Here is a 20780-nt window from a genome sequence, read left to right as displayed (position 1 = left end):
CCTAGCTACCAAGGAGTATGGGCCCCGCCCTTTGGGCACCAATTCTGACCAAGGTGATAGGCTAGTTCAAATATCTACTATAGGGTAAATTGTAATTCAATTGGTCACTTATGTGTGACCTAGCAAGGCTGTGCAGCTTTCTCTGTGTTACAATCTGGTCACCTGTGCGTGGCCAGGCCCAACCACATGGACTTTGCCCTTAAAAGCCAGTCTGTAAAGAGGAGAGAGGTCTCGTCTTTGCAAGAGACAGCCCTGGCCGGTCAGTTTGATTCTCGATGCTTGGCACAAAATAAAGCTTTACTTGACCTTCGCTTTATATCAGTCTCGCTCCTTTGACCATGGACCCATTATTGGGAGACCCAACAATCTCAGGGTCCTGAGATCGAGCCCCGTATGGGGCTCTCTGCTCAGCAGGGAGCCTGCTTCCCCCCTCTCTTTCCGCCTGTCTCTCTGCCTACTTGTGAACTCTGTCAAATAAATAAATAAAATAAAATAAAAAAAGAAATTTTTCTAGGTTGAATTCCATACCCTACTGGCTAGGAGTTGAAAAGAGATATTTGGATGCTAACGTTTCAGACTATTTTTTGTTGCCTTTCCATACTACCATGGACCCTTTTCTTGCCTTAATTCAACCTCACCTTTTAGGGGTTGGTTGAGGGAAAAGAATGAAAATCTAGACAAACTCAGATATCATAATGGGTTACAGCCTGGTTCTCTCCTGCCTTTGGTGAAAAAATTATTTTAAAAACTTTTTATGGAAACATAACATTCACAGCAGAACACTGTATGTATCATATAAACAACTCACTGAATGTTCATAAACATACACAGCCATGTAAGTAACATTCACATCAGTAATAGTTCTCAAATGGAGACTCTGCTCTCTGGGGGACATCTGGCAATGTCTGGAGACATTTTTGGTTGCCTCAACTTAGAAAAGATTCTACTAGCATCAAGTAAGCAAAGGCATAGACGCTGCTAAACATCCTACAGTACACAAAACTGCCCCCACAATAAATTATCCAGTCCCACATGTCACTGGTGCTATTGTTGAAAAACTCAACAACATTACAACAATGCAAAACTCCCTTGTACTTCCTCTCCAGAAAGGACTTTTACCACTTGAAATGTCAAACTCCTTTACTCTAGCAGAAAACCTGCTATTACATGATGTCATAGGGAGGTGGGACAGGCCTGATCAGATGAAAAAACTCACCTGTTTGGAAGTATAGGGCAGGATCCAAGAAAGAAAAGAGAGTACACACACTTGTTGCTGGCCTACAACTACCAGACAACCATATATTACACATTTAAATATACTTTTAATCCATACAAAATTTAAGGAAAAAGAATCAAAGGTCATTAGCAAGATTCCACATCTATTAAGTAAAAGTGCTGAGATTCAAACACAGGTCTAATTACAAAGTCTATGCTTTGTAATCATGTAAAAGTGGAATTAAGGAAGTTGAGACTCATTTGGAAAAGGCACTAAAAGACAGGAAAAATATGGGAAGTGGTTAAAGAAAGATAGATCACTCTTTCACTGTTTACAAGTAGCATGGGAAAGGAACTTTCCCTTAAAGCATGACTCAATCCAGGGGCGCCTGGGTGACAGAGTCGGTTAAGCTGCAGATTCTTGCAGATTCTTGGTTTCGGCTCAGGTCATGATCTCTGGGTTGTGAGATCCAGCACTATTATGTCAGGCTCTGCGCTCTGTGCTCAGAGGTAGAGCCTCTGACTCTCGGCTTGCAGTCACTCACTCAACCTCTCTAAATAAATAAATAAATCTTTAAAAAAAAGAAAGAATGAATGAATGAATGAAAAAAGAAAAAAGCACAACTCAAACCAGTAAACCAAATCTTTTTTTTTTTTTAAGATTTTATTTATTTATTTGGCAGAGATAAAGAGCACAAGCAGGGGAATAGCAGATAGAGGGAAAAGCAGGCTTCCCGTTGAGGAAGGAGCCTGATGTGGGACTTGATCCCCGGACCCTGGGATTATGACCTGAGTCAAAGGCAGCCACTAAACAGACTGAGCCACCCAGGCACCCCTTCAGAGGACTTTTACATGTTTTTGTAGACATGTGTTCCCAGTTGTAGTTTCATATACTCTCCATTACACAGAAAAGCACTTCTTAATGTATAATCTAAGTTAGATAGATCCTCAAGGATGTATCCTGGGCCCCCTTCTTTTCATCTCATTCAACAGACACGTTTACCCTGGTAACCTCATCCAGTTCTATGGCATCAATTACCATTTACTGGTTCACATTAATAACTCCTACATTTTCCAGTTCTATATTTCCAATTCTCTCTCATGACCTTAAGGGACTTTTTGACTTAGCTCTTCATTCATGGAACTCTCTCCTCCAAATCAGCTACTATTCATCCTTCAGCTATTTGACTCAAACTTCTTCATGGTTATTTTCTCTGACACCCACCCTGTTATGCACATGATTATTTGAGTCCATTCTGTCTCTCCTACTAGACTGTATACCCCCATTGGACTTATTATACAGTAGCTTGCAAGATGAACTTTAGGGGAAGAAAAAAAAATTTTTTTAAAGATTTTAAGTATTCTTAGGTGCCTGGGTAGCTCAGTTGGTTAAGCATCTACCTTCGGCTCAGGTTATGATCCCAGGGTTCTGGATCAAGTCCTGCATTAGGCTCCCTGCTCAGTGGGAAGTCTATTTCTTCACCCCCCCCCACCCCACCTACTACTCCCCCTGCTTGTGCTCTTTCTCTCATAAAAATAAATAAGATCTTAAAAAAAAAAAAAAAGATTTTAAGTAGCCTCTATACCCAACATGGGGCTTGAACCCAAGATCAAGAGTCATACACTTCTCAGACTGAGCCAGGCAGGTGCGCAAAACTTTGGAAATGTTTTTTTGTTTTTTTTTTAAAGATTTTATTTATTTATTTGACAGAGAGAAATCACAAGAGAGGCAGGCAGAGAGAGGAAGGGAAGCAGGCTCTCCGCTGAGCAGAGAGCCTGATGTGGGACTCGATCCCAGGACCCTGAGACCATGACCTGAGCTAAAGGCAGCGGCTTAACCCACTGAGCCACCCAAGCGCCCCTGGAAATGGTTTTGAAAGATAAAAGAACAAGGGCACCTGTGGCTCAGTGGGTTAAGCCTCTGCCTTCGGCTCAGGTGATGATCTCAGGGTCCTGGGATCGAGCCCCACATCGGGATCTCTGCTAGGTGGAGAGCCTGCTTCCCCCCCTTTCTCTGCCTGCCTCTATGCCTACTTGTGATCTCTAATAAATAAATAAAATCTTAAAAGAGAAAAAAGAAAGAATCAGAATAGGGGTGCCTGGGTGGCTAAGTTGATTCAGCGTCTGCCCTCAGCTTGGGTCATGATCTCAGAGTCCTGGGATCGAGTCCTGTGCTGGGCTCCCTGCCTGGTGGGGGATGTGCTTCTCCCTCTCCCTCTGTTGCTCTCTCTCACTCTCTCTCAAATAAGTAAAATCTTAAAAAAAAAAAAAAAGCTATGTGGTCTTTAAAAAAAGATACAGAAACATATAAACAGGGGAAATGTGGTAAAAAACCATCCCTAAGATAAGATCAATACAAGAATATTTAAGAAAAGATAATTTTTAGGGGTGCCTAGCTGGCTCAGTCAGTAGAGCACAGGATTCTTACCCTTGTTGTAAATTTAAGCCCCACAGTAGATGTAAAGACTACTTAAAAATAAAATCTTAAAGGGGCATCTGGGTGACTCAGTCATTAAGCATCCATCTACTGATTTCAGCTTAGGTCATGGTCTCAGGGTTGTGAAATGTGCCCCCATATTGGGCTCCACACTGGGGTGAAGACTGCTTAAGGTACCTGTTGGCTCAGTCAATTAAGCCTCTGACTCTTGATTTTTGGCTCAGGTCATGATCTCAGTGTTGTGGGATCAAGACCTACATTGGGCTCCACACTCAGTGGGGAGTCTGCTTGAGAGTCTCTCCCTCTGCTGCTCTCCACCACCCCCACCTCATGCTTTCACTCTCTTTAATAAATAAATAAATCTTAAAAAAAACAAAAATCTTTCCCTCTCCCCGAAAAAAAACTAAAAAAAAAAAAAAAAAAAAAAGATAATTTTTATTAAATGAGCACCACACTAAAATCTAAGTTCCTTTTAAAAGTACTGTTTGTAGGGCACCTGGGTGGCTCAGTGGGTTAAGCCTCTGCCTTCGGCTCAGGTCATGATCTTGGGGTCCTGGGTTCAAGCCCCACATTGGGCTCTCTGCTCAGCAGGGGCCTACTTCTCCCTCTCCCTCTGCCTGCCACTCTCCCTGTTTGTGTTCTGTCAAATAAATAAATGAAATGTTTAGGGGCGCCTGGGTGGCTCAATGGGTTAAAGCCTCTGCCTTCGGCTCAGGTCATGATCTCAGGGTCCTGGGATCGAGCCCCGCATTGGGCTCTCTACTCAGCGGGGAGCCTGCTTCCTGCTCTCTCTCTGCCTGCCTCCCTACTTGTGATCTCTATCTGTCAAATAAATAAATAAAATCTTTAAAAATAAATAAATAAATGAAATGTTTAAAAAAAAAATAGTACTGTTTATTTCCTGGGAGGTATTATTTAGACTAAAGCCACCATCACTTGCTATCAACTCCTAATCTACCTTAATCTCAAATCCCTTGTCAAAACCAGATGAACCAGTCATTTGTCATTGTTTTACCAATAGCAAGTAAATAGGTGGTAAAGTGCTATAAATTTGTTTTTGCTAAAAATAAAAACAGGGTTGCCTGGGTAGCTCAGCTGCTTGAGCCCCTGACTCTTGATCTTGTCTCAGATCATGATCTCAGAGTTGTGGGACTGAGACCCATGTTAGGTTCCACGCTCAGCACAGAATCTGCTTGAGATTCTTTGCTACTCTCTCTCCCTCTGCTCTTCTCCCCAGCTAGCACTCTCTCCCTCTCTTTAAAATAAATAAAATCCTTAATTAGAAAAATAAAAATTAAAGTAAAAACAAACCATCAAAATTTAAATTCAAGCACTCATTCCCCACATCACAAAGCCCAACCCCACTATCTCTTCACTGCCACTATCTTCCAAATAATACTTCTCAGGCTGTCACCAGTTCATTTGGACAAGCTTTCCCTTTGTCTATGGGGACAATGGAATGGGAAGGATTAAAGTGGATTTGCCTGGCCCTTTTCTCCTGATTTTCGTTATTAGATATGAAATGGAGAATGAAATGTGACTAGGGAATAAAAACAAAGGAAAAATGTGAAAATTTTGGATACAAAAATGTCACTATATTATTTTCCAACTATCTTCCCACACTTTCCTCTGCCACTTCAGGTAACTAATCCAGCAGAAGCTAGGGACAACCCTATCTAACTTGGGTCCTAAATAACAATCTTTGCCTCTCTGCGATATCTAAGGACACCTCCTATTTAGTTCTAAGGGAGTAATTAGAGGGTTGGAAAGTTGCATTATGTTAAGCCTTTAAGACTGTCACATTCCTATTCCCACTTCTCAAAAGCTGCTCCATTTCACAAAGGCTGAGGGGCAAAAACCCAGAGCTTCCCAAGTCAGTAAGCTTAGAATGTCTATTTTTGGGAGTTTTGTCCTGCCCAAACTGCTTCCTAGGAAGAAGCAAACTATACTTCTTTTCTTCCTCAATGATGTTTATAGGCCTACACTCAGAATCTTTTTTTTATTTTTAATAGAATCATTTTTACTTAGTTCTTCAACATGAACACTTCTGTTTATCCTGTCCTACAGGGTAGGTGCAATGTTCTGTCTAAGAGCAGCCACTAGTACACAGCTAAAAGCATACCACTGACACCAAGCTTTTGGATAAGGTACACTAGTCACAGCAGTGCCATCTCTAAGCAGTAGCTAATTAGGAATTTCAAATGATGAGTAAAACCTCAGTGCAACAGTAGAGTGGTTTTCTTGATAAAACCAATGTTGTGAGAGTGTAATGAATGCCCATGTAGAACATAAAACATGGTTACCTTTTCCTGGTTAGTTATTTTCAGTAGGGAAGGATGAAGAAAAGACCTCTCTAAATCTGTATAACTAAATATAATTCCACTTGGTTAAGACAGGACCAATATCAAATGCAAGAGCCTCAGAAATAACAAAAATAATTAAAATAACAGGACTTAAAAAAAAAAAACCATGACTTAGATCTAGCTGAAAGTCAGAAAAGGATAGAAAGTGAAGAGTAACTCAGAGAAGTTACCAAAGGCACTAAGCCTGAGAGACATTAGGCTCAGGGATATTATGTTGGTAAGAGGAGAATAGCTCTGTTCTTCACTTTGCCTATAGGATGACCCTTGTTTAACTCAAGGGTAAGACCTGAGGCTACCATATAGAAGACCAAGGGAGTCTAAGAGAGAAAGAATTTGTGATTATTGTGAGGAACATTAAAGGTAGACTTGAAAACTAAATGCTACAAGGAGTATTCATTATATTAAGCTGGGTTCAATCCAAGGACCTGTAAATTTCCGTTAACAGAGAGAACCTGCACCCCAAAATTTTCTCTATCATAAAATACCTTTGTATACTAAATAGATAACTGGATATAGATACATTTAACAAAATCAAATAAACTGTATGCAGCTGGCAATAAAAAGAAAAGAAAGAACAATCTGAATGGTTTGGGCCTCACAGTTATTCCATTCACTGAGTATACACTCTGGAGGGAGCCAGAGACAGGAGACCAGAACTGTCTATTCACTTATCTGGTTTCCAATTCCATGTGCCAGTGTAAGTATTTAGCCAGGGTTAAGGGAACTCTACGTATAAATACATATTTTTCATTAATACAGTCCTTAAACACAAGCTACATTTTACATGAGACCTCAAACTAAAAAAACAATGGTTTCAATGCTGGAGAAAAAATTGTTTGTGTTTAATTTATGAAACCAATACGTCAATCTCCAACATGGGGGCATCCTAAATAATTTTCAAGAGTATTTTCTGACCAAGTGCTTCATACCCTGACTTTAGAACTTGATGCTTTGTAAGGGATGGGAAAGGAGAGGAAAGATAGCAGACACAAACAAAAATGAAAAAATTTCTCAGCCTCTTTCTGAAATTGTAATAAGCAATCAGCTTGTTTGACTTCAAGTCTCCACATTCTCAATCTAAGCACATATGTATAAGCAAAATGAAAAATGCCTTATGGCATATTTTATCTAAAACAGACACTCCACCAGATGTTTAGGAATCTGCATACTGACAGATTTAAGATCTAGACTAACATGGTGTATGTAAATGTGTAGTCACATTGTATGATGACTTCTCCACATTTGCCATTTTTTCTCTTCCTGTTCAGTGGTATATATATTTGAAAGACTCCAAAACCTAAAGAGAGCTATCTATAGATCAATATAAATTCTGAGAGCACAGGTAATACATGTACAGTACTAAAAACCATATTTTAAATTTTATTATATGAGAATTAAAGGTTATGTTATTATAACTTTGGCCAAAATAGGTCATTCCATAATATTTCTAAACTGAGTTTGCAGCACATTCAAGTATATGTTCATCTCCAATAACAACGGTAGCATGTTAATTATCCTTCCTTAGGTATGAGACTTAAAATCCCAGCAGGAAAATACACTATACTCAAAAACATTTAATACTCTTATTGACTTCAAAGAAATAGTATGTGTTTATTAAAAGAAAAAGCAAAGAACTTAGGGGACTTTACTATTTATGTCAGGTGATGTTCTCTCTTTCTACAACAGCATGTTTAATTTGAATGTGTCCAGCAACATGCTCAGGAATAAGGTCTTTATTGGATAGCTATACTATTTTATTTTGGGATGCCATGAATTTCCAGAAAACTATGAACATGTATGGTCTAACAAACACAGAAATACTTTTATTTTTTATTTATTTTTTTAAAGATTTTATTTATTTATTCGACAGACAGAGATCACAAGTAGGCAGAGAGGCAGGCAGAGAGAGAGAGGAGGAAGCAGGCTCCCCGTGGAGCAGAGAGCCCGATGCAGGGCTCAATCCCAGAACTCTGGGATCATGACCTGAGCTGAAGGCAGAGGCTTTAACCCACTGAGCCACCCAGGTGCCCCCACGGAAATACTTTTACAAATAGATTAGAAAATAGACTACTTTTGGATTAGCAATAAATTTAAATTATCTAAACCTGTCTTCTACTCCCTTTTACTTTATATTTTTTAAAATATCACCAAGTTGCCTATATGGCAAATATATCTAATCATAAGAATTTTGCACAAATTTGGGGCACCTGGATGGCTCAGTCAGTTCAGCATCTGTCTTCAGCAAGGTTTGTGGTCTCAGAGTACTGAGACGGAGCCCCACATCCAACTCCACAGTCAGCAGGGAATGTGCTTCTCCTTCTGCCCCTCCCCCTGCATGTGTGCATCCTCTCTCAAATAAACAAACAAATAAATAAATAAAATATTTTTAAAAAGAAAGAATTTTGCTCAAATTTTCCTTAAAAATTCTGGAACAGTAATTTAAAATTGAATCAGTAACACTGATATGAATGTCCTCTTTTAACAACTATGTCAGAAATTCAGAATTATTTCTCCTAATTGAGGGGGTAACGAGAAGTCAGATTCATTATAGCTGTATTCTGAAATGACTGACCCCGCACAACGATTGAGAAATGAAAAAGGAGAGCTGGAGGAAAATCTTCAGCATGCTGACGAACACCTGAGAATCAGATGATATCTAAAGTGTAGTGCACAGCTCCATCTGGAAATGGCAAAAAAAAAACAAGGACAACTTCCACAATGATAGTAGTTTTTAACCGAAAGGTATATGAAAAGCATCTGTTAAAAGTTTTAAAAAAGTATGTACATGCTTACTGTCCCCAGCACTAAAGATCTGGCTTCAATAGGGCACTTTTACTTTTGTAAAAGCTCCAAAATGATTCCAATATGTACCTCCAGTTTAGAAGCCTCCGCACTAAGACTATTCAACTTGAATGTTAATTTCTCTAACCTCCCATTACTTTGCTTGGTTTATGATGAATATGTACACCTTCTTTCTACAATACTCTGTACCTTTCACTAAGGATTAATTCAGTGCACAGTTACGTATTTAACTTCTGAAGAAATGTATCTAATAGGAAATACCAACTCTGAGTTGGGTGGTCTGGGTATCCGTTTATAAAACTTTTTATGATGGAAAGAGCCCACTAACAAAAATGGAGGCCAACAGAAGACAAACACATGGCCAACGTCACTAATCATCAAGGAAATGCAAATCAAAACCTCAGTAAGGTATGACTTTACACCTGTTAGAAAAGCTATTATTAAAAAGATAAAAAATTAGTATTGGTGAGGATGTGGAGAAGAAGCCCTTGTGCACTATTGGTGGAATGTAAACTGGTGCAGTCACTATGGAAAATAGTTTCCTCAAAAAACTAAAGATGGAACTACCATATGATACAGTAATTCCATTTGTGGATATTTATTCAAAGAAAACAAAAACACTAATTTGAAAAGATATATGCACCCCCATGTTCACTGCAGCATTATTTACAATAGCTAAGACATGGAAACAACCTAAATGTCCATCAGTGGTTAAATGGATAAAGAAAATCTGGCATGTGTAAATGTATATAAAATGGAATATTTTTCATTCATTAAAGAAAAGAATGAAATCTTGCCATTTGCAACTATGCAGAGGGAACATGAAGGCATTACACTAAATAAGTCAGAAAAAGTTAAATACTATATGAGCTCACTTACATGTGGAATGTATTTTTTTTTGAGAGAGAGAGAATGCGTACATGAACGTGCAGGGAAGGGGGGGGGGGTGGGTGTTGGGAGAGAGACCCTCTTAAGCAGGCTCCACGCCCAGTGCAGAGCCAAATGCAGGGCTCAATCTCATGACCCCGAGACCATGACCTGAGCTGAACCCAGGAGTCAGACACTTAACTGACTGAGTCACCAGGTACCCCTATATGTGGAATTTAAACAAAACAAAAAACACCCAAGCTCATGGATACAGAGAATAGACTGATGGTTGCCTGAGGTGAGGAGTGGATGAAAATGGGTGAAAAAGGTCAAAAGGAGCTAATTTCCAGTTATAAAATGAATAAGCCATGGGGACATAATTAATGTATGGCATGGTGACCGTAGTTAATAACACTATACTGCATAATTGAAAGTAGCTAGGAAAATAAATCTTGCAAGTTCTCATCAGAAGAAAAAGACTTTTATAACTATATGTAGTTATGGATGTTAACTGGACTTACTGTGGTGATCATTTTGCAATATATACAAATATTGAATCATCACATATATGTGAAACTAATATATTATGTCAATTATTCCTTAATTTTTAAAAAAAGACCATGAAAAAATTTAATGGCCAGGTCTGGCTCATCTAAACACAATATAGTATTTGCTAGTAGGGCTAGAATCCAATGGTCTCAAATTTTAAAATATTCAATTAGTGTATTTTTCAGGCACACTGTCAAATTATACTCTCACAATGGACAATATTTCAAATTGAAAACTGACCACTACCAAAAATCTAAGAACTGCCTTTTTATTTCCTGCAGCTAGTGACAAGTTCACAAAAAGAAGTACCTTAATCCTCATTCTTCTCCTCACTGTTCAGCCGTGAGCTCTAATTCCTTCAAAAGGCTAAAGTCTGTACTCCTTAAGGATTAACAAAAGGGGAAAACCTTTCTAAAGCAATCATGTTACATTCATTTCAATCCTTAGAAAAATAGTTCAGAAGGCCTGAATATATACAAAAAAACCTGACTTTAATGGGAAATAGCTAAGCAAGAGCCATGGTTCTCTTTTATTTCATTTAAGATTTTATTTATTTGAAAGCAAGAGGGAGAGTAAGCATGAGAGAGAGCGAGCACACCACTGGGAAGAAAGGCAGAGGGAGAGAGAGAAGCAGCAGACTCCCTGCCAAGCAAGGAGCCCAATGTGGGGCTTGATCCCAGGACTCCGAGATCATGACCAGAGCTTAACAGACACTTCACCAAATGAGCCACTCAGGCGTCCCAAAAGCCAGGTTCTTCAACTTGAGATCAGCCCTGAACCAAAAGGAATCCAACAAACACTTCCAAACTAACTCATCTATCAAACAACGTAACTCCAAACCTCAATGGCTCCAAATGCTCTGACTCAAATCTCTCTCTCCTCAAACCTTCCTGGAAACCAGGAGTTGAAACATAAGCTATCATAAACTCATTCTTTTCCAAAACCTTCAGGTTTTGGCTTAATTCTTTAAAGTTAAGGCTTAACTCTTTAAAGTCTCTAAAGATATCTTTCAACTTAATTTCACAATGACCTGTACCTAATAGCTAATAACATTATACTATTAGCAACGCTAATATTTATTGAGTAGTTACAACATGCTAGGCAGGCACTGTACTGAGTGCTTAATGTTCTTTATCTGATCTAATCCTCACAATAAGGTCAGTACTATTATTTACTTCCACATTACAGATAAGAAAAGAAGCTTAGTGGAGCTTGGATGGCCCAGTTGATTAATTGTCTGCCTTTCTCCCAAGTCATGGTGCTGGGGTCCTGGGTCCATGGTGCCGGGGTCCTGGGGCACCGGGCTCCTTGCTCACCGGGGAGTCTTCTCCTTCTGCCTGCCGTTCCCCTTGCTTGTGCATGCTCTCTCTCTGACAAATAAAATTTTTCTAAGTATATAAAAAAATAAGGAAGGTGCTCTATGACAGCATTATCTCCAACTCTGGTATGTATCATAATCAAAGAAAGAGCTAATGTTAAAACACAAGGCCCAACACAATTGTTCACAGATACTGCTGCTTCTGGTACAGGGACTACTGCTTTATAAAAAGGTAAACAGAAGTAACCCTCACCTTAGTCATCATTTTCTCATGTGAAAACACTTCTCTACAGAGTACTTCTGACACGAGAGACACTTAGGACTTAAAAAAACCTCCAGGGTCTGAAAGCTAAAAGACTTTTTCCCCCCACTTCACAAAGGCCCCAGTATCACCAATGACATTAAGACAGTGGAAATCCTGGGGTGCCTGGGTGGCTCAGTGGGTTAAAGCCTCTGCCTTTAGCTCAGGTCATGATCCCAGGGTTCTGGGATCAAGCCCCATGTCGGGCTCTCTGCTTTGCGGGGAGCCTGCTTCCTCCTCTCTCTCTCTGCCTACTTGTGATCTCTAACAAATAAATAAATAAATCTTAAAAAAAAAAGAAAAAGAAAAAAGACAGTGGAAATCCAAAAAAGGAAAATTAAGAACAGAATGACCGTAAAATTCTGCTCAAGGGCCTGTCACCATCCGCATTTTACTTCTTCAGCCTAAAAGTGTTTCCTTTGGGTATCCTAGGGCAAGAGAAACACCATAAGAAAAAGGAGGCAGATTGTTTTGTAATACTAAAAAATCGAGGACAAGTTCTAAAAATATAATAGAGTTTTGCCCTATGAACAGAAAATCTCTAAATGCTATAAATTCCTTCTGTCTGTCTCTTTTGTCACACTATCATCTATCTCAAAAGAGCCATTCCTCTTACGCAAGACTGACCTGAAGTCTATCCTTTCTCAGGTAGCTTAAACATTGATTACGTCAATGTCATCTAGGATGAATGACTTCAGGCACAGGATTTGTTAAAAATGTCTCCTCAGTCTGCTGGGGAAGCTTCTTACTTGGGTGGGTGCTGTCAGCCATGACTAAACTGTACCAAGAGAAATATATTTTAAAATATTAATATGGCTTGGCACCTTCCTGATGCTAATCTTTCCAGGCCCATCCCAATGGCACAACTGGGAAATTAACCGGAGAAAAGCAATCTTCCCTCTGCTTTCTACTTTCAGATGCTCCTCCTCTACAGCTCTGCCATGCACAGACTCATTCTATACATATACACAGAGATAGAACATGTGCACACACACAAATAACTCTCGGCAGGAACCAAAAATCAAAGCCTAACCCCACGGTTTTGAAGTGAGCAAGTCCAATTTCCTTCTTTGTAGCCCCTGACACATGCTGGCTGGGAGCCGTCTGGATTTTTTTCTGCCTTGTTCCTGCACCAGAAGGCTCTGCACTGCAGGTCAGGGGATGATAAGGAAATGAACAGTGTAATTTCCAAGGCCTCTGAACACGGCCCTGTCAGCAGCTCTGGAGGCGGGTTACTCAAGCATGGCTTGAAGAGTGAAAACCACAGAGAGGAGGGCTCAGCCAGCCAGCAGTGGCAGGATCTCAGCTGTGTATGTTACTGCCACCTCCAGCCTAAAAGCCCAAGCCCTGCTGCCTCCCCGGATGAGCTCTGCTGGTAAAAGCTCTTATACCCAAATGGCAAAAATACAAGTTCACATTGGGGGAGAAAGATTAAGAACTGGGACTTAGATTTTTCCATGCACTCTTGTGTAGAAACAAAAAGCATTTAGTGCTCTTCCAGCATACACGAGATTGCACAGGCTGGCAAAACCACAATAGCATCCATCCAATACACCCAACCCCACAGGAATATGGCCAGAAAAGAAACTTAATTTATATGAAATGTGAAATTCAATAGGCTACTTCAAGATTTTTTAAAGTCAATTTTCGGTCTCCCCGCTTCTCCAAATCCCACTATAAATAACAGGACCTTTAGAACCCATCACCAGCATGAAAATTTCCCAACCCAGGTTTGGATCTTCTTCTGAGCACAGTGCTCAAAATCTTAATCAACATGTTTATCTATTTACAGTGGGCTTCCTGTATAGGTGGAATGTGGTTGTATTTCACCCCATTATTGCCTATCACAGACTAAGACATATTTTAACTTAATTGTGTTTTTCTCTCTTTCTAATATTTATTGAATGCTTCCTACTGAATGCCACACACTGTTCAAAGTGTTTTATATGCATTAACTAATTTAATCTCATAACAACCCTAGGTAGGAACTATTGTTTTCCTCATTTCACAGTTGAAAAAACTGAGGTAGAGCAGTTAAATAACTTGCTCAAGATCACTCAGTAAGTGGCAAAGCTGGGAAACAAACCAAGTAGTCTGGCTCCAGAGTTTACACTTTTTTTTTTTTTTAAAGATTTTTTATTTATTTGACAGACAGAGATCACAAGTAGGCAGAGAAGCAGGTAGAGAGAGGAAGGAAAGCAGGCTCCCTGCTGAGCAGAGAGCCTGATGTGGGGCTTGATCCCAGGACCCTGGGATCATGACCTGAGTGGAAGGCAGCGGTTTAACCCACTGAGCCACCCAGGTGCCCCACACTCTTTTTTTTTTTTTTTTTAAAGATTTTATTTATTTATTTGATAGAAAGAGAGAAAGAGATCACAAATAGGCAGAGAGGCAGGCAGAGAGAGGGGGGGAAGCAGGCTCCCCACTCAGCAGAGACCTGATGCAGGGTTTGATCCCAGGACCTTGAGATCATGACCTGAGCTGAAGGCAGAGGCTTAACCCACTGAGCCACCCTGGCGCCCCCAGAGTTTACACTATTAACCATTAAGTTATAGATAAAAGTTGATGTGAAATTTAAGTTTAGAAAGAAAGCTAGTGTTTTATGTCAGAAGTTGTTCCCAGTTCTCACCTTAAACAGAAAATTCACAATGGTTCTCAAATGATAAAGTATACAGCAATTATCTGGAGAGACTTCTGGAAGATTTTTGGGCCCGTACTCCTGAAACTTACTTAGCAGAACTGGGGCAGGGTCAAGAATCTGTATTTTGACACTCAGGTGATGTGATACACATGGTTTTATGGGAAACACTTTTAGGGACTCAATTGTAGATGGTAAACCGTAAGGTCCAAAATGCAGGACACTTCTCTGTTATTTTCACTAGGACATACTGAGCACCAAGTATAATACCTAAGATCTAAAATGCACTCAAATGCCAACTATACCTCAATTAAATCTTTTTAATAAAAATAAAATGCACTCACAGTTAATATCCTGAATAAATGGTATTCAACAGTATATATCATGTCTTTATAAAACAGTTACTATAAAACAGTTATATCACAATATAACTATAAAACAGTTACTATCACAATACATTTAAGGTCTACCTACTAGTGATATGTCCAAGAAGCAATAGCAATTTTTCTTACCTGCAATTGCAAAAAAAGAGGGAACTGGCAATGCCTCAATGATTACAATGGAAATTTGGAATGCAGTATTTCAGAAAACACACATATACACACAAACCAAGCTCAAAGCAACAGTTTAAAAGTAACTTTCCTTTGTTATATGTAACAAGATAAAAGGATAGGCTTAATACCAGCTGTAAATAGTTCTTTGCAAACATCATCATCATACCAAAGAAACCTAAACTCAAGGGATCTTTTGTTTATTAAACATCTACAATGTTAAAATCGGTATGAAAAATAGTGAAAACAGTTTCAAGAGTATCTGGGAATTTATATCCAATGTTTCTAAGATAGTTCTTAGAATGGGAAAACAGAGAATCCCTCATAACAACTGAAGACTTTTCAATAACCCCAGAGTAACAATATGCCCTAAGAACTTGGTCACCAAAAAACTGGTTTCTAAGCCTGGCTTTGCTCCTGACTACCTGTGAGAGCCTAGACAAGTCACATGACTTCCCTGGTCTTAATTTCTTCTTCCACAAAATGAGGAGATTGGGCAAGATAATTTTTCTGTGGGCCCTCCTTGAATTACAACACCCAGATGGAAAACAGAGCTACTGAAGAAAAAATAAATTAAGATCAGGCTCCGTTGCATCTCTGTCCCACATAAATATCAACTTCTTTCAATTTTTCCCCTGTAGGAAAATGCTGGAGGGCATCTGGCTTCAGGAAGCATGGTTGACTGCTATGTCATCGATAGCTGAGAAAAACAGCTAAAACAGCTAGCGAAGGAAGAGGCTTTAAGAGAAAACCTTGAATCAGAAGGAAAAGAAAGAGACCTGACCTTGATTGGGCAATGAGGAATTGTAACACAAGAGAACTTAGCTGGAAGGCATAAACTAGGGCAGGAAAACAAAACCAAGGACAGAGGAAGATGCTCTTAGAACACAGGATATGATAGCAAGCATGATCAGAAGGAGAAAGGGCAAAGAGCACACTTAATGGGGTTTTTTTTTGGTATCCTAAACTAAGGGGGGAAGTGGTAATATATGTAGCAGTCTGAGAGTAACGGAAGCTGAGACCCCAAAAACGGAAAGCAGAGTGCAGACTGTTTCTACCTTGCAAGGTCAAAAACAGCAGCTAAAGAGGCCAGGGGAGCTTCTGGTTACAAACCTGTAGATCCTTTAGCCACTAGAGCCTACTGGTTACTTTATACGATTTGAAAAAATGAGTCTCACCTTAAATTCCTGGTTTAAGCCCTTGATTCTGACAAGAGTATGTACTGCAAGACAGACTCAGCACAGATAGATCACTGTCTTCTGTGGTTTGTAAATTCTTTTTTTCTTGCCAGAGTGGCAATGCAAGTGCTAAGCTCTATGCTTGGAACATTCAGGCAAGGCACCCTTCTTCCCCTTCCATCCCTAATTTAACAATCTTTCAATCAAACCAAAGGCAAGGAACAGGCAGGAGCCGAAAGACTCTATCTTGTTTATTCCTCAACATTCCTGCCCCCATCTCTTCAGCTGGCAAGAAGTATGAGCAGGAGTGTTCAGTAACAATTCAGGGTAGCCGCAGTTGCTAAGAGCCTTTTCTGGTCTCTCCTAGAACTCCGGGAAACAGCACAGTGAGCCCTTCCAGAGAAAGGTGTGGTGGAGCCTAAGCAGGATCCCATGAAGGGAAATCCACATTCTTGGCTGATAGGAAATTCCCTCAGCCACAGCCCAAGATACTTAACTAGATGAGAAAGAGGGTCCTGAGGTGGATAATTTGAATACTCAAATCTCCCTCATTAGCTAGTGGTAGATACATGACAATTCTACCCCTCACCACAAACTCTATTTTCTCCAGTTTCCAAGGTGGGGGTGGGGAGGGAAGGGGCAGGCGGACATGGTTAGGGGGAGACATCAGTCAAGACACTTCCCCCAGTTTTATGAGTTTTCTTCATGACAGCTCCCAGCTCAGATTATACAGTTCCCAGATTATATCAAAACATCTGTTTTGCTGTTTTAGTTCTGTTGGTTATCCCTACATAGAAGGAACATTCCAAACCAATTAAGGCATAGGCAAGCCCGTATCTCAGAGAGAAAATCTTAAAGTTTTCAAAGACTTAGCGTATAAGCTATAATAGTAATCATTACTGAGCCCCTCTTATACTCTAAACCCTGGAGTCCTTATTTCCCAAAAGCTGATCTGCTCTAAGATTCCTAGCCTTCTTTACCCCTTAAGTCTTCCCCTCCTCCCATTCTAGAAACACTCTCTCCCTGCACAGTGTTTTCATCTCCTAGCAACTTCCTAACATTAGTTAAATAATTATTTCAATGATCAAAGGCTTTATGGAAAAGCACCCCCAGAAACAGACTGTTCAAAAGGTTGAGGAAATAGGGAAAGGAACTGAGAAACCAGGTTTTGGCTTACAGTAACATCAAACTGCATAGCAACTTTCTGCTTCTAAAAGTATTTCCCAGCAATTTTCTTTCTGCCAAAAAGTGAAGCAATCTCTCCCCCTTTTCTCTCTCATTCCATTGCCCCACTGTCAGTCTCCTTGGGAGACAAGGCTTATATATCACAGCTCCATTATGAAAGGGCAAACCTCCCTGGCTCCAAGGTGTTTTCCCAGCTGAATACACTGCATCTTTCAGCCCAATTATAATCTGAAGGGCAGCCACCCAACTGGTCACTGGACCTCCAAGAGAAAACAAGTTCCATTTGCTACTTTACTGGAGACCATCATAGACATTTAGACTTAAATCCAACACAAAGCTCAGCATCATTAATTCTTTTACCTGCAGATGACTTTTGGGCCTACAAGACTGGGACATGAAATTAAGAATTCTAAACAGAAAGGAAAGATTTCATGTTCCTTTCACTCTCAGAAGTGGCCACTTTTCGGGGTTCCTGGGTGACTCAGTAGGTTGGGCATCTGCCTTCGGCTCAGGTCACTATCCCAGTGGCCTGGGATAGAGCCCCACATCGGGATCCCTGCTAGGCAGTAAGCCTCCTTCTCCCTCTGCCTGCCGCTCCCCCTGCATGGCATGCACATGCAAGTGTGCACACTCTCTCTCTGTCAAATAAATAAACAAACAAACTAACCCTAAAAAAAAAAAAAAGTGGCCACTTTTCAGCACAGGAAGAACAGTGATTATGGACATGGATATATGGCAAGAGTTTATTGCAGCCAGATGTAGGGAACAGTCTAATGGGCCTGGAACAGAAGCAAGAATTGGTACTCCTAGGCCTCTTTAAAACAGTATTATCCATCTGCACCCCAGAGAAAATGGTAAATCACAGCCAGCGCAGGACAAGCCATGCCAGTAGCCAGCTGGAACTTGACGCCGCTGAGGTGGACTATAGCATCTGTCACCTAAACACAGGCAGCTTTTCTCTGGCAGCTGCCTCCGGTGAAAGGGAATGAACCATTGTGTTATTAGTGGAAGAAAATTCACAGCCCTGTTACCAGGGAAGCCCAGATGTTGCTAAGAGCTACAGATGTGCTGGAGGCAAAGACCAAAATACCTACAGCAAAGAAAGCACAAGCTACCACTGGAAACCAGGAACGGAGAGGGCACCACCACACAAACATACATACACAGCCTCTATTTATTAACACTTACATATGGAAATAGGTATTCCCTGTTGCAGCTGATGTAATTACAGAGAAACCAATTTATATTGCATCTGCTGGGATCAGCTGAAAGCACAGGGTGAGCAAACACAGAGCGGAAAAATCAAGAGACAATGAAGAGCTCATCACCAGGCCAGCCGCTTTGCAGGAAATTGTAAGCTGCTGAAGTTTAAGGCAGCCTGAGCTGACCCTAGACTCACACCTACTCTGCTCCAGCCCTGCAAGCTCTATTTCCTGAGACATGAACTAAGATCATTTTCCCAGAGGAGTAGAGCCCCTCCTGGGGCTGCTAGCACCTGTCCTTCCAACTCAAGCAGAAGGTAAGGTATCATTACACTGTTTGGCAGCTATTAAACCACTAGGACACTTTGATTACCAATAGCTGAGGGAGATACTTGGCCAAAAACTATACCTTTATTGGCCAAACAATCTCTTTCAAGGCCAAACATGCATAGCCACAACGCTAACTCGTAAGACCCGATTAAGTACCTCTTAGTACAGTCAATACATCTTGCTCCCTTCTTTACCTGCCCCTTCGCTCTTTGGTAGGTACCAAAAGAACATTTGGCAGATATCATTCCATGAGACTTATTATTCCATTTCTCTTCCAGAGACCCAGCAGCACCATTTATTCCATTAAGACGAGCACTCAACCAAAACCCTATCATCAACTTACAAAGTTTATCGATGACTCTGAGGATAAAATACAAGCAAGCTGGCAGCCACATAAAGGTTGATGCCCATGTCCAGCCAAGTGTCTGAGGGTGGAACAAGGGCAAGGTGGCAGGTTCTCCAACTTAAAGAGAAAATTCATTCTACGAAGTAGCTGCCCCCAACAATAGATAGTCTCCAAAATGCCCAGGCCTGCTGTTAATGAATCTGTAGAGAATCCCCTAATTTGGAACAAAACCATATTATCATACCAGCTGCTCTGACCTTGTAATTGGTCATTACCCACAAACTAATGAGCCTCCCGCAGAGTGCACAAAGCATTTGGTGGTTAGTCCAGGGCAGTTCTGACTGGCAGTGGGCAGCCAGATCTGGCCACCTCTTACCTTTTCAGACTTGACTTTCTTTAGCGGGCGACACTCATTCTCCCCTTCCTCTGGCTCCGGTTTAGCTCCCAAAGGATTGAGCGCTGCCCCAGGCTCAATAGCTATACTCCCAAGTGGCTCCACAGCTCCTGTATCCACCCCTGCACTTCCATCATACTGACCAACCCGTCCTCCCAAGGGAACTGGCTGGAGGACCCCAGGATCCTTTTCTGAACAAGTCCCCACTCCTTCGCTTCTCTCCTTCTTGCTCTTAGATGAGCTGTTCTCCTTCTCCTTTTTGGAGCCGGCTACACTGCGGGATGCCTTAGCCGCCTTCTCTGAGCCCTTGGGAGCAATAGCAGCAACCAGGCTTCCTGCATTGGCACCATCTCCTGAGCGTCCCTGCACCTCTTTCTTGCTAGCTGCCCCCTCACTTGGAGTGAACAGGGAAGTCCCTGGAGTGGGTTTGCTAGTGTCTTTGCCACTCTTATTCCTTTTGGATTTTGATTTGCCTTCCTTCCCTTGAGGACCTGGCACTGGGGTCACAAACTTGATGTTGTCTGGTAGTGTGGCCACAGCATTGGGAGCCGGTATCCCCACCTCCTTTGAGCCTGACATTTCCAGTTTCTGTTGGTCCTTTTCCAGATCGGCGTCCAGGTCAATGATGAGATTCCCTACTCCAATGTCCCATTCATCCCCACTGTCGTATGTCTCAACCGGGTTTGCATCCACTCCTTTCCCTCCGGAGGCTCCACTGCTCAAGGACATCTTAGAGTCAACGTCCCACCTCAAGATTCAAGGCTCTTCCTTGCCCCCAGCTTTCCTATTTTCAGCTTCAGCTATGTTCTCAGACCTGCCACATTGGTCAGTACATGCCCAGTGGACAACATCATTGCTGGAAAAAGAAAATTTAAAGAGCTGTTAAAGGAAACAATACAGGCAAGGAGACAGCCTGAAATAAACTCCCACACAAAACAGACTATTCCTAGGGGGCTATCACATCACAATGGACAAGACAAACAGGTTCAATTGTATTTCTAACCAAGTCATATAGGACCAGGGAAAAGTTAATTCCTGCTCCATCTCCCCAGGGGAGAGTACAGTATTTCCAATTGCCCAGAGAGTGTGTATAAGTCTTAACTA

At 41.0% G+C, this 20780-nt stretch overlaps 1 protein-coding gene across 4 annotated transcripts in view; it reads right to left on the bottom strand.

Moving 5' to 3' along the window:
• ZNF609 (zinc finger protein 609) overlaps positions 1–20780 on the bottom strand; it is a 231450-nt gene that overhangs the window by 179358 nt on the left and 31312 nt on the right. For 2 of the 4 annotated variants that reach the window (XM_046008418.1, XM_046008419.1), the window contains exon 2: positions 19659–20532. The exons of 1 other annotated variant lie outside the window; for it this stretch is intronic. In XM_046008418.1, coding sequence (XP_045864374.1) covers positions 19659–20405 — 747 coding nt within the window. In that variant the 5' untranslated portion in view covers positions 20406–20532. The remainder of the gene's footprint in view (positions 1–19658; positions 20533–20780) is intronic. One more of the 4 variants, XM_046008420.1, reaches the window with a different exon arrangement.

The sequence above is a fragment of the Meles meles genome, chromosome 6 (genome assembly GCF_922984935.1).
Source record: "Meles meles chromosome 6, mMelMel3.1 paternal haplotype, whole genome shotgun sequence".
NCBI classification, from domain to species: Eukaryota; Metazoa; Chordata; class Mammalia; order Carnivora; family Mustelidae; genus Meles; species Meles meles.
This window is presented reverse-complemented; position numbering and strand designations above follow the sequence as displayed.